The sequence below is a fragment of the Ambystoma mexicanum genome, chromosome 9, assembly GCF_040938575.1.
Source record: "Ambystoma mexicanum isolate Mex_15411 chromosome 9, UKY_AmexF1_1, whole genome shotgun sequence".
NCBI classification, from domain to species: Eukaryota; Metazoa; Chordata; class Amphibia; order Caudata; family Ambystomatidae; genus Ambystoma; species Ambystoma mexicanum.
In genome coordinates, this window is record NC_090931.1 from 457,795,509 (window position 1) to 457,809,474 (window position 13,966).

Sequence of the window (13,966 nt, forward strand, 5' to 3'; positions counted from 1 at the left end):
TTCACAAGGAAGTATCTTGAGTAAACTCCGGAGCCCCGAAGCCTCTTTGGGACAAGCTTGATGCCGCCTTTCTTGAGCATCGCCTTTACCTCCAAGAGAAGTTGAGGGGCGTGATGTTCCTTCCTGGCCACGGGGGGGACGCGCGGGCACGTCTTTAGAAACTTGAGCGCGTGACCCTGGGCCAGGGCGTCCAGCATCCAACGGTCGGTGGAGATGGACTCCCACACGCTGACGAAGCTCGCCAGCCGGCCTCCCGCCGGGGTGCTTCGGTGGGGGTCCAACCCGACGGCCGGTTCAGTCCTGCTTCGACGAGGCTTTGCCGCCTTGTCCTCCTTGGCGACGACGGCGGGGTCCGCCCGACTTGCCTCGTCCCCTGTAGGCTTCCTGTGACAACGAACGGGCCGCTTGACGATAGGTGGAAAATCTGCAGCCAGAACCTTTGGAGGGACCCTGCTTACCTCCGCCGCTCCGAAAGGGCGGCCGTCGTTGCTGGAGAACACCAAGAGCCCGGGCCGTCTCCGTGTCCGTCTTGATGGCTTGTAGGGAATCGTCGACTGTTTTCCCAAACAGGTTGCTCCCGTCGAACGGCATTTCCAAGACTCTGGTCTGCACGTCCTGACGGAAGTCAGTTGCCTTGAGCCATCCACACCGTCTAAGGCACACGCCGTTGCCCAACTGGCGAAATCCAGTGTCAGCGATGTCCGTCGCTATCGTAATGGCGTGGTCCGACGCCACTTCTCCTTCCTGCAAGATCTCTAGGGCCTCCACCCTCTTGTCGTCTGGTAAGAAGTCCAGCAGGGGGGCGATTTTGTACCACAAATCCCTGTCGTAGCGGGCTACGATAGCCAAGGCGTTGGCAGCCTTAATCGTCGTCACTCCCGATGAGATGACTCTGCGTCCCATTGTGTCCAATTTCTTTCCCTCGCCGTCCGGCGGGGAGGTTGACGTAGAGGCCGAGGCCCCCCCCGCTTTCTTCCTGGCCGCCACGGAGACTACCGAGTCCGGGGTCGGCTGTACCCGAAGGCACAAAGGGGCCACGTCCGGGACCCGGTACTACTTCTCGTACCGATCCCTTCTCACAGGCGTTTTGGATGGGTTCTTGAGGAGGGCAAGACCCTCACCCCAGATATCGTCCAGTAGAGGTACAGCGAGGACCGTCTTCCTCTTGGTCTCACGCCGTTGATAAAGGAAACCTTCCTCCTCCTTCTCTTCCGGGCAGAGCTGGAAAAGCTCGGATGCCCTGGCGATCATGGCATGAAACGATCCAATCTTGTCGGGCGGGGAAGCCCGGGGAGGAGGCGACGACGGGAGATACTCGTAAACCTTGTCATCTGTACCCGTCGCGGCCGTTTCAGTGCCCGTATCATCCCCACAGGTCGTGGACGGGGAGGAGGGCTGAGCAGGGAGCGATGGTTGAAAAGGAGGTGGAGGATGAATCCTTCTTCTCTTAGGAGGAGGGCTCCCAGAAGGGCATGGCTGCAGGTCCCCCATCGGGAACGGTTCCTCCGTTGGTGGTAACGGCAATCTCGTCCTTATCTCCGAGCATAAGGACTGTATAGCCAACAAAATGGCCGCCGAGTTGTCTTGCGGCACTGGTTGAGGGGATTCCGACGGGCTGTCAGGAGCCCCGTCGGCACCCTCGACATTCTCGTCGTCTCCCACGTCGGGGTCCCTCCCGACGGGCTGGTCTTCTTCCACGCCAAAGCCGTGGCTTAAGACTTCGATCAGCTCCTCCTCAGAGGTTGAGGCCGAATCCACGACGACCTCCTACCCCCCCTTTTTCTTCTCCGTTGGAGGTTTCACGGGGGTCCTGTCGATGGGCATGAAAGAGGACTCCCTCCGCGGTGGCAGGGAGACTCTGGGCCCCGAGGTCGCTACCACTGGTGTAGCTTCCACAGGCTGAGCCAGGGCCGCCGCAACTGTCTCGATAGAGGCCTTGGCCGGGTGGATCAAGGCTTTCACCACCTTCTCCTTGGGGGGAGGGTCACCGCCTCGCTCCCCCTCTGATGGGGCCTTCGAGCTCGACCGGGATCTCTCCAGGAGCTTCGCCGGGTGCTCGGCCTTCCTCTTACCCGAGCCAGAGCGTTGGCTTGTGGTTGATGGCGCCGGGGAGGATGCGCCCTGCCTGGCGCCCGTAGAGCCCGACCGTTCGGCGCTCCCGGTGCCAGCAGACTCTGGGTGCTTGGCCTTCTGTTGGACCCCTGTCGCCGGGGCACCCTCAAAGGTCTTAGAAGACCGCTCTGACTTCTTCTTCTCGCCTGACGGGCTCTTCCCTTCCAGCCAGTTGGTGAGATGCAGATGGCGGTCCTTCATGGTCCGCTCCGACATATTGCCGCAAAACGCACAGTCCTTCTCCACGTGCGTCTTGTCAGGCAGTAGAGGCAAAGGCAGTGTTCGTCCTCCTTAAAGACATTCTGAAGCTGGCATCCAGGGCAGACCCTGAACAGCTTTCCGGGCGTCGAGCTTCCCTTCTCCTGGGCCATGATCTAGATGGGCCTGAGAAACTTCTTGGGTCCTCCAAAAGCGTGGCTCGACGAAATCTTCACCCTTGAGGGGCGTAGAAGAATCCGACACGGGTCCCCGTTGATCGGATAAAGAAACGGTGGAGCTTGAGGCTCTTTTGACCGAAAAAGAAAAATTTTCTAAGAAAAAGCGCGAAAAAAAGCACTAAAGCTAGAGAGCAATAGCACGAGGATCCCAACACTTGAAAGTCAGCTTCAGATTTGGTAGCACAAGTGGCAGCATGGCTAAGAAGAGCCGCAGGAGGGAGGGTTTACATGTGAATCCATGCCAGACCCATGCTTGAGAACAATAGTTAGTTAAGTAACTTGTTCCTTCTCCAGCATGATGTCTGGCATGGATTCCCATGCCCATGAATAGAGAATACATAGCAGTACATTACACAACCAAGGGAGTTGGCAAGGCTCAACAGAAGCAAATACTCTTACCTCTGTGACAGGCTCACCTTCAAGCGAACAGGTTGCGTTGCACTGCTTGGCCGACCCTGGACTCCTCTCTGGAATCCCCGTCGATGCAATAGAATCTTGAGAAGTTGTGCGCAGACCTTCACGTATCAGCCTTTCAGATTTCCAGGAGGGGCACACCAGACAGGAACGCCATTGTTGCAGTGATCGCTCTGGTGGAATGGGCTATCGGACGGCTGGGCAGCGGTAGGTTTGCCATCCGTCGACAGTGTGTGATGCAGCCAGAGAGCCACCTGGAGATCGAAGCCTTGGACAAGGCCCACAAATGGTTGGTTCACAGGACCAAAGTGCACAAATTTTTGAGATGTCTTCCGGAAAAACACAGTGCGTGTCACATAGAACTTCAAGGCAAGAGCCACATCCAGCGATGTAAAGTCCTTTCAGCCGGCGACGAAGTTCTTGGAAAAAACACAGGGAACAACAAAGGCTTGTTGAGGCGGAATTCCGACGGAAGCTTTGGCATGAAGGAGGGGTGCGTCTGCAGCACCACCCTCGTGTCGTGAAAAGTCAGATAAGGCCGTTTGCAGGAAATGGTCTGGATTTTACCAACCCTCCTGGTAGAGGTGATGGCCTCAAGAAAAGCTGTCTTCCACAAAAGGAATTTGAGAGGGGCCTGATGCATAGGCTCGAATGGGGGCCCCCATACGTCAGTACCACATTGAATTCCCACGCCGAGGCGGGAACAATCAAAACAGTCCTTTGAGGAACTCCTCGACGAGACGGTTGGACCAAAGAGAAGGCCGTCCTGGAGACCTGGTGTAGCAGGAGATTGCAGCTAGACACGCTTTGATAGAGGTGTGTGCCAGCCCCGCCTTGGCCAAGGACAACAAGTATGGAAGAATATGTGGGGCCGTGACCCTCAGTGGGTTGATCTTCTGCGTCCGGCACCACCTTGCAAAGCGTGTCCACTTGTACCAGTAGCACTTAAGAGTAGACAACGCTCTGGCCCTGGCAAGGACCCCCCCTGCAGTCCGCCGGCAGCTTGTACACTCCTAACTCCAAGGATGCAGGAGCCAAGCCTTCAAGTTCAGCGATTCTGTGTCGCGATGCAGGATTGCGCCTCCTTCCCTGGTGAGCAGATCTGCGACTACTGGCTGATTGACCGGAGGTGACGTTGACAGGCCGAGAAGGTCCGGGTACCACATCTGCCGCGGCCACGCCGGGGCGACTAGGATCATCCTGCATCAGCACCGTTTGCGTTCATTGATGACTCGCAGCAGGAGAGGCAATGGAGGAAACGCGTACAGGAAGAGGCCTTCCCACGGGAAGGAAAATGCTCCTCGGCTGGTGGAACCTGCTGGCGAATTTCTGGCATTTGGAATTCGTCGTCATCGCAAACAGGTCATCTGGGGTCTGTCCCATTTGAGGAAGAGGCTTTCCACATGATCCCGTCGAAGCCCCGACTCGCGGCAAAAGCACAGCTCCCTGCGGAGGGAGTCAGCAATAGTGTTCTTGACTCCTGCCAGGTGGAAATGAATGAGGAACATTTCCTGGGGGACGGCCCACTGCCACAAGTCCTACACCTCTCTGGAGAGCGATGGGGATCTGGTTTCCCCACTGTTTCCTGATGTAGAACATCGTGGTGGTATTGTCCGTGAAGACCCTCACCACCTTGCCCTTGAGGGTCGGAAGGAACGACTTGAGAGCCCAAAACACTGCTTGCAGCTCCAGGACATTGATGAGGAGATTCCTCTTGTACGCCTGTCAAAGGCCTTGGGCGTGGAGACGTCTGGTGTGGGCTCCCGAGACCTCCAGGGAAGTGTTCGTGGTGACAGTCTCCTGGTACGGGGTTCTCTGGAAGTCTGTGCCCCCAGCGATGTTGGAGTGCACGCCCCACCACCTTATAGCTCGACAATCTTGTCTGCGAAGCTTCCAGACACCTGGATCCAACGAGCATCCAGGAATTCCGGAAGGGGTCAAATTCGCAACCTGCAGAGTTCTATCTGGTAAATGCACGACTGCATCATGCCGAGCAGTGACTTGAGGGTTCGCACCATGGCGTTCTTCAGGGCAACATCCATTGCAGGTTGCCCAGCACGGCTGCTATCCTGTCCTCCGAGCGGGCCACCAGGCAGGAGACCGTGTTCAGCCTGGCCCCCACGAACAGCGCGTTCTGCGATGGAATCAAGCAGGACTTTGGATAGTTCACAGAGAATCCCAGATCCGTCAACAGCCGGACGGTCCTCCCTGTGTATTCAACGGCTGCGTACCTTGACTTGGCCCGGATGAGCCAGTCGTCGAGTTACGAGTACACATGTATCCATTGCAGGCGCAGATGGGCCGCCACTGGTGGCAGGCACTTCATGAACACCATGGGCACCGACTTCAGTCCGAAAGAAAGGGCCTTGAATTGGTAGTGCCTTCCTTGAACTACAAAGCGCAGGAACTTTCAAAGCTTCACGTGTATGGGGACGTGGAAGTACGCGTCCTCCAGATTCAGCGACGTCGAGAAGTCCCTCCAGTTGGCCGAGCACGTGCTGCAACGTGACCATCCTCAATTTCTGGGACTTGAGGTGTTTGTTGAGACACCGCAGGTTTAGAATGAGCCTCCAGCCCCCGGTCCTCTTCTTTACCAAAAAGAATCTGGAGTAGACTCCGGAGCCACTTTGGAACCAAGTCTATCGCCCCTTTTCTTAGCATAGCCCTTGCCTCCTGCAGGAGCTGAGGGATGTGCTGCTCCTGACAGGCCACCGGCGGTATATGCAGACACTGCTGTGTGTCCAGCACCCATCGGTCAGTGGAGATCTTTTCCGTATCGCTGAAGGAAGTATGCCAGTCGGCCTCCGACCTAGGTGCATGGGTGGAGCCCACGTCCTGGCCAGTTGATCTTGATTCGGGACCTGCGTGCCACCTTGGGAGCGATGACAACGTCGACCACTGGAGACGAAAGCTTGGAACGGCCCCTATAGGCCTCCCGGGTCAAACACCATGAGGGTTGACGGTACGAAGAGGACCCTGCTCTAAAACATTTTAGGGATCTGCCAGATTTTCTGCCGGAGGCACGAAAGGCTAGTCGATGCTGCTGAAGAGTGCCCACGGTACGGGAAGTCTCTGCGTCTGTCTAATGTCCTGCAGCGATTCGTCGACTGCTTTCCCAAAGAGGAGGTCCCCGTCGAAAGGCACGTCCACTACAATTATCTGGACTTCTTTGCCGGATGTTGGTGGCCTTTGATCAGCCACGACGATGGAGGCAGACACTGTTCCCCATCTGCCGGAACCCTGTGTCCACGATGTCCAGAACCACAGTGATGGCATGGTCTGATGCCACCTCACCCTCCTGGAGGATCGCAAGCGCCTCGACCAGTTTGTTGTAGGGGAGAAATTCCAGCAGCTGGGCCATTTTATACCACAGCTCCCTGTCGTATCTGGCCAGGATCGCAAGAGCATTCGCTGCCTTGACTGTTGTTGCCGTTGAGTAGATCACTTTCCTACCCATGGCATCCAACTTCTTGCCCTCGCTGTCCGGGGGAACCGAGTCTGAAGATGAGGGATTAGAAGACTTCTTCCTCTCAGCCACCAAGTCTGGGGAGGGCTGCGACCGTAAGCAATTGGGTGCGGACTCCGGCACCCAGTACTGTCACTATTCGCCAGGGCTCCGGCTGGGATTCTCATCAGCACCAGGCCCTCATCCCAAAGGTCATCCAGGAAAGGCACCGCCAGAATGGTCTTCCCTTTGGCCTCCCGTCGTTGGTAAAGGAAACCTTCCGTCTTGGTCTCTTTTGGCGTCAGCTGGAAGAGCTCAAATGCACGGGCAACCATGGCGTGGAACAACCCCACATCGTCCGGGTGCGGCCCGGGCGTGTGGTGGTGCGGCCCAGGGATCATACGCTGTGCTGACTCTGCCCTCTGGCGCCACACCCCAGTCCTCATTGACGCGTCGACAATAGATTTAACATTGCCTTATGACACCAGAATTATTAGGGGGGAGGATGGTGGGACGTATGGAGGAAAGGGGACTAAGGACTAAGAGTACGTTAGTCACAACATTAAGTAACTTATAATTACTCTTAGGTCCCGTCCCCTTTCCTCCATACTGCATGGGCGATTACAACTGAATGTAGCCCCAGGGTGGAGAGGAGACACTCCTTAAGCAAACAATTTCCTGACAACCGCTATCCGAACCCCGCATCAGATCCAGAGCTGGCATTGAAACAGTACTGCTTGCAGAAAGCCGAGGGAGTAGCCCAAGTGGCCGCCCTACTTATGACTTGCCAAGAGACAAGGCGCTGGAATGCGATGGCCGTTGCCTTGGCCCTGACTGCGTGGGCATGCATGTTGGCCAGGAGAGGCTTGTGCTGGCACTCGTACGCTTCTTTGATGGCCGAAACCATCCAGTGGGATGTGGAGGCCGGATAGCCTGGTCTTGAGCCTCCGAACGTGACAAACAGGGTGATCGATTTGCAGAAGCCCTTGGTCCTGTCCCAAGTAAAATTGCAGGGCACGCCTGACATCCAGGCAGTGCAGCACCCTCTGTGCTTTATCCTTGGGATCGGGAAAGAACGTAGGAAGGACTATTTCCTTGTTCAAGTGGAAAGCAGACGGCACCTTGGGCAGAAATGCCGGGTGTGTCCGCAGGACAACTTTGTCCCTGGGAAATGTGGTAAATGGCTCTGAGGCGACCAGCGCCTGTATTTCGCTGACTCTACGAGCCAAAGTGAGGCAGACTAGCAAAGCCGTCTTGATGATGATCAGCCTGATGTCCGAAGATGCCATTGGCTCAAACGGTTTGTGCGCCAGAGTCCCAAGACTATGTTGAGATCCCACACAGGGTGTGGCCTCTTGACAGGTGGGTGGAGCCTTGCAAGCCCAGTCAGGTGTTTCTTGACTATAGGGTTGGAGGAGGAAAAGATCCCCTCCTCCGAGTTCCTGTAAGCCCTCATGGTTGCGAGGTATGTACGGCAGGTGCCCACCTGCAAACCAGAGTGGGCGAGGTGTGCCGAGAAGGAGAGCACGTCATCCAAAGAACATGCCAAAGGGTTGATTTCTTTTGAATCTGCCCAGTGGCAGAATCTGGTCCATGTACTCTTATATTGAGCCCCGGTAGCCTTGCTCCTTGCGCCCTGTACGATTTCCAGATTAGCCTGTGAGAGGCTGAGGTGCCGCAGCATTACCTGCTCAGGTATCACGCTGTGAGGGCTAGTTCCTGATGGGTGGGTGGATGACCCTGCCCCCTGTTGTGCCAGATGTTATGGGCCCGTCGGGAGGTGAATTGGAGGCACCTCCGAGGCTGAGCAGCTACAAAAACCATGGCCTGGCCGGCCACCATGGAGCTATAAGAATGGTGTTGAGTTGGCCAGACTCCTTGATCTTGCAAATCACTCTGTGAATCAGCGGAGTGGGCGGGAAGGCGTAAGCCCTCATGCCGTTCCACTGAAGCCAAAATGCGTCCCCCAGGGCACCAGAGCCTTGTCCCTGCCAGGAGGCGAACTGAGGGCACTTCTTGTTGAGCCAGGTGGAAAAGAGATCCACCTGGGGACGACCCCACCTGTTGAAGATCTCCTGAATGACGAGGTTGTTTAGCTGCCACTAGTAATTGTCTGCTCCCAACATGCTGAGCATGTCGGCCTCCTGGTTGGCTTCCACCGGGAGGTGGACTGCCGTGAGGTACATGTCGTTTTAAAGGGTACACTCCCACATGCTGATTGCCAATCTGCACAGAGGAGGGGGATCTGGTGCCTCCCTGTTTGTCGACGTAGCACATGCTGGTCGAGTTGTCTGTCTGGATGAGGACAACCTGGCCCCTGAGAAGTGGTAGGAATGCTCCGAGCACTAGTCAGATGGCGTTCAGCTCTAACCAATGCATGTGGTATTCCTGCTCCTGTCGAGTCCAGATGTCGTGGACGGAGAGACCATCCAGGGTGGCTCCCCGGCCCTTGAGCGATGAGTCTGTGGTGATGGTGTCCTGCGGGGAGGGCAGCTGAAAGGGCTTGCGCGTCGTAGGTTGCAGTCCCTGGACCACCATGTTAGGTCCGGGTGAACAGATGAGGAACGTTGATCATCTCAGATTGGGAGCTCCGCTCCTGGTTCCATGATGCTGCGAAGTGCAGCTGAATCCACCTCAATCTCGTGTGTGGAACGGCTAATAGGACCGCCGCCAAGAGACCCAGGAGATGCTAGTACCACCAAGCCAAGGAAGTGGGAGGTGGCCCTCTTGATGGCAGAGATCTTGTCCTCTGCAGGAAATACCTTCTCGGAGCACGTGTCCCAGATGAGGCCCAAGAATGTCAGTGTATGAGTGGGATGCAGCTGTGACTGCTGAGATTGAGCGAGAAGCCCAGATTGTGCAGTGTGTTCATAAGGGCATGGGAGGAGTGGTGAACCGCTTCCAAAGATGTAGCCCTGACGAACCAGTCGTCGAGGTATGGGTAGATGTGGAGGCTTTGCGCTCTGAGGAAAGCAGCCACCATATTCATTAGCCTTGTAAAGACCCTGGGAACCAAATTGAGGCCAAAAGGGAGGACCTTGTATTGAAAATGGTGGCCCACAATCCTGAACCGTACGAAAGAAGGATGGGGCTACCAAATCGGGACGTGTAGGTACGCGTCCTTCAGAACCAGGGAGCACATCCAGTCTCCCTTTAACAATGTCTCTGCTATAAAAGCTGGCATAACCATCTTGAATTTATTTTTAGGGGTAAGGAGAGGTTCAGGGTCGAAAGGTCCAGCACAACTCTCAGGCCCGGCTAGAGGTTCTTCTGAAAGCAAAAATCCAGTAGTAAAAGCCCAAGCCTCTCTGGGAGGCTGGGACTGTTACGCTCACCTGGTATCCACAGGGACGCCACCCGGCCGGGTTACTCACTAGTATGCTTCTCAGCTTTGCCCTGATGTGGTCTGCGGGGAAGGTTCTGCCTTGTGGTAGAATTTGGCGTGCTCGCCGTCCTGCCTTCTTTGCAGGGGCGCGTGGTCTTTCATGGTCGAGTGCGGTCCAGGTATTTCACTGACGCCGGCCCATTTGATATTGTTCAGGTAGGTCTTCTTGCTGTTCTTTAGTTTTGTTGCTATCATGCATGCCTTTCTTTGTCTAAAATGTCTCTTTTTTCTCCCTTAGGTATGCGGAGCTTCAGCGCGGCGAACTGGCTTGGTTGAGCCCCGCTGGTAAATGATGGCGCATCAAGAGCACTATGATGCGGTAAGTAAGCGCTATGCGCAGCGCTGCCTAGTCTTGCCTTTCCAAACCTTTGTTTTTTCCTTCCTTGTAGGTCGCAGTGTTCTTCAGCGCGAGTAGAATGTCCGGAGTGGTGCCAGCCGAGAGGCGACCAGCCAGGTAAGCCTTTTGAGCAGTTCGTAATTTGTAAATGTCTCTACAGCTTTCTTTAATGTTGCCTCTATCTTCCTCTTTCAGGTCGTTCTGTCCGGGAGGCATGCAGATTCGAGGAAGCTGTTCTCAGTAGCTGCGAGTGTTTAAAGATGAAGACTGCAGGTAAGATGCTGCTGCTAATGATATTCCTTTTGTCTCCTTGCAGGTTCTGCTTCTCCGAAGTTTGAGGGAATAGCTGGACACGGTGAGCGTCACGTTGCAAGCTGCAAAGTAACATGAAGCATGTGCTGCAGTCAGGGTGTGGTTTATATAGCCCAGGTAAAGTAGTACCAGGGAAAGTAATTCCAGGCCTGCCACACCCAAAAAACTAGACCGAATAGCTTGGTTCTTAGGAAACCAAGCTATGTGGATGCCTCCATGTAGGCTGACAATACAATAAAGTAGTTCCCAAGCACATTGTTGTTCATGGTGTGTGAGCCTGGAGCCACAGGCGCCAGGACTGGCCCCATGAGGGCTTTTGAAGAGGATGCCAGGCTCTAGAGGCCCGAGTCCTGACTCCACCTGGCCAATGGGTTTGCCAGAGGGGGTTTTGGGAGAGGGTCGTGACAGGGACTTCCTCCACTGCCTGGCTCTGTACGAGCGACGGGATCTCCGCCAGAAGAGTTGCTGTCCCAACCTGAGGGATGGGGAGGAGAGACTTGGATGGGTAGGCGGTACACCGTGGATACTATGGAGAGGATCCAGGCGTCCACGAAATTCTGACGCCAGAAATGTGCATGGAGAGCAAGCCTGCCCCCCACTGGAGACACGTGTACCCGATGGGGCGTGACATGCCCTCTTTCCCTCGGGGCCTGCGCAGAGGACGGAAACTGGAAAAAGTCCTTACTCCCCCCCCCACCCCTTTTTGTTGCTAGCGCCTATTCTGAGACGGCAGGCGGTCCGACTACCTGCATCTCCGTTCCTGGAACCCACGGAACCCTCCACACGTACGCCCCCTGTCGGAGCGCTACTGTGACTGGATGTATGACTTGGGCGTGGTCTTTGTCAAGAAGGATAAAGACTTGACGGTTTGTGAGCAGTTTTCTTCTTGTCCAGCTCTTCGTTCGTGGTTGAGTGGAAGAGGTCCCTCTCCATCCCCCCGGCCATCGAACGGTAGATCTAATATGCGCTCCTGGACGTCCGGGTTGAATTTCTTCTGCCGCAGCCAGACTGTCCTCATGTCTGTGGCGATACAGATGGCACGGCCAGAGGTGTCAATATGGGCCACGGTGGATTCCATGAGGTCCTGCGCCACCAGCTTGGCCCAGCCAGCCCTGCCTTAAAATGTGATTGCTCTGCGTAAGGAGTTCTGGGAGGAAGTCCGCAATTGCCTGCCATAACCTTTGGTTAGCGGCCACCAGCATGGCATCAGCATTGGCCTGAAGAAGATGCAAGGATGCGTTGGAATAGAGTTTCTTCCCGTACGCCTCCAAGATCTTCTCCTCCTTGCCTAGCAGCGCCGCAGAGAAGGCGGCTGAGGACGACTGAGGCTTGGAGTATAGTGATACCGCAGCGATCACTAAGGAGTGTGGATGAGGATGGGCCGAGAACAAGAGTGTATCCCCCCTCCATCTGCCTCCATCTTCCTCATCAGTATCCACCAGGGTGTCCGGGTGGAGGAGTGCTGGGCGCTGCGGTGTGGGGACCAGAGCCGGATGCTGCAGCGGAGGCTGGTGAGGAACCGCCTGAACTGTGGGAGGCAGGGGAGCCAGAATCGAAGGAGCCAGCAAGGGAAGCAGGAGCTGAACCGGCACCTGCAGCGCTGGAGCCATAGGAGGAATGACTATAGGCGCAGGCAGAGGGGCCGGAGAGAGCACGTCCCTGATCACATCCCAAAGGAAGGCCCCCATCTGAGGCGATCTCATGAGAGTGAGGAACTTTTCAAAGAACCTTCCTCACAGGCCAGTGGGGTGGCAGGTGATGTTGCTGAGGTAGCGGCCGGCTGCCTGGGCCGGTGCATACTCTGTCTAGCTGGTTGCAGGGTAAACCTGCCCTGCGATGCTGATTGATAAGCTGCAGACCACGTACCTGGTTGACACCAGTCCCACCTTGTAACTCGTTCTCCCACCTGCTCCGCTCCAAGGGGCGATATCCGACGAGCAGCCATTTTGTTTGGCGCAGCAGCCATCTTGTCGAGCTGCGTGCCACAAGCCAAAGTCGTGGTGCTTGACTCGCTAGGCCCGGCCTCCTCCAGGACGCTTCGCGGTGGAGCATGAAACCGACCCCTGCACCTCAGGACGGGGCCTGGTAGGCGTGTTGCCCTCAGCAGTATCGCCGGTGGTGCTGCATGCAGGCGCCCCCTCGGCCATCTGGCCGGTACTAGGGTGTAGTGGCCCCTTGGTTTACACCTGGTAAAAGAACCTTGCAGTCCCTCAGCACTGTTTCCGGAAGGATCTAATGACCCCTCGGCCTGGCGGCCGGTAGCTGTAATAGCCTCGGTACCAGTGCTGGTGCGAGAACCTGAAAGGTTCCTCCCGCTCTGGCATTTCTTTGGGAAGGAGTCGCCCTTGCGGGGTACAATGGGGAAAAAAAGGCCCTACCTTGGGCCTTTACCTTTGCCTGACGAAGTCCTTCAAGTCCTCTTTAGGCGTCCTCTCGAAAAAAAACTCCCTCCACCGAGCTAGCCTGTTCTTCAGAGTATGCGGTGTAAGTGCGTTGCACGCGGTAGAACCCTCTCAGCTGTGGTCGGGCCAAGGCAGCAGAGGCAAAGAGCCTGGGGATTGGACGTAGAGAAGAGCTGAGGCCCGCTAACGTCGACATGCGTGGGGAGGAACGTGGCGGCTGAGGACCGAGTACCTAATCAATAAAAAGAAGACAAAAATACAGAAAAAAGTATTCGGGGAAGACCGTGTGGCATTACAAGGCCGGAACCAAACCCAGGAGAGCTGGCGAAATGGGCCCGTTCCCGTCGATGTGGAAAAGGGGACTGGGGATGGTGGGCGGAGTCGGGGGAGCGCATGCTCTTAGGGCCGCACGCCTGCCTGCCTCTAAATTTAAAGGGGGAGAAGGTTTTTTCTGGTGTAAAAGGTTCCATCTCCCATCCCTAGCGAGGGACGCCCATGCAGTATGGAGGAAAGAGGACGAGACATAGTAGTATAAATGAAAACGCTTTATAATTTCATGAAATTAACGGCTTAGTATGAATAGTAGGATGGTTTAACCTTCAATTATCATTATAAGGCTGTTTAAAATCTGCCTTTTCATTCTTCTACTCCTCTAGGGTTTTACCAACTCAAAAAAAGTGAAATGTACAACTGTAAAAGCGGACACAACCTTAAAATGATTCTCCAGCGTAAACATAAATAACAGTTGTCCGGTGTTCTACATCCCATGCATTGTTTTATACTCACGGTCTGTTTTTCGATCAGATTCCAGGCCAGAATCAAACTAACAGTGGCAACGAAACACACACAAGCAATCTCCAATTCCACGATAATGGCTGCAAAGAAAAACAGCTGCTTGGGACATACCTTCAGAGCCATTTCTTCGCTTCGGTACTTCCTGAAATAGTCTGTTCAGGTTCTGGCCTGGATTCTCTGTTGAAAAACAAGTTTGGTAAGAACAAAACAATCAGGGGATGGTAACTATGATGCCATGGGTTATAAAATTAAAGAAGTTTCATGTATTTATAAAGCAACGTTTAGCCTTATTGAACCCATCAATTTTAATGCACAGCATTATGGGAG

General features: G+C 55.3%; 1 protein-coding gene across 4 annotated transcripts in view; it reads right to left on the minus strand.

The window, feature by feature from the left end:
* The window catches only part of CUX1 (cut like homeobox 1), a 2,307,153-nt gene that overhangs the window by 1,111,199 nt on the left and 1,181,988 nt on the right, over positions 1–13,966 (minus strand). For 2 of the 4 annotated variants that reach the window (XM_069614986.1, XM_069614988.1), the window contains exon 16: positions 13,751–13,816. The exons of the other annotated variants lie outside the window; for them this stretch is intronic. In XM_069614986.1, coding sequence (XP_069471087.1) covers positions 13,751–13,816 — 66 coding nt within the window. The remainder of the gene's footprint in view (positions 1–13,750; positions 13,817–13,966) is intronic. 4 annotated transcript variants of the gene reach the window in all.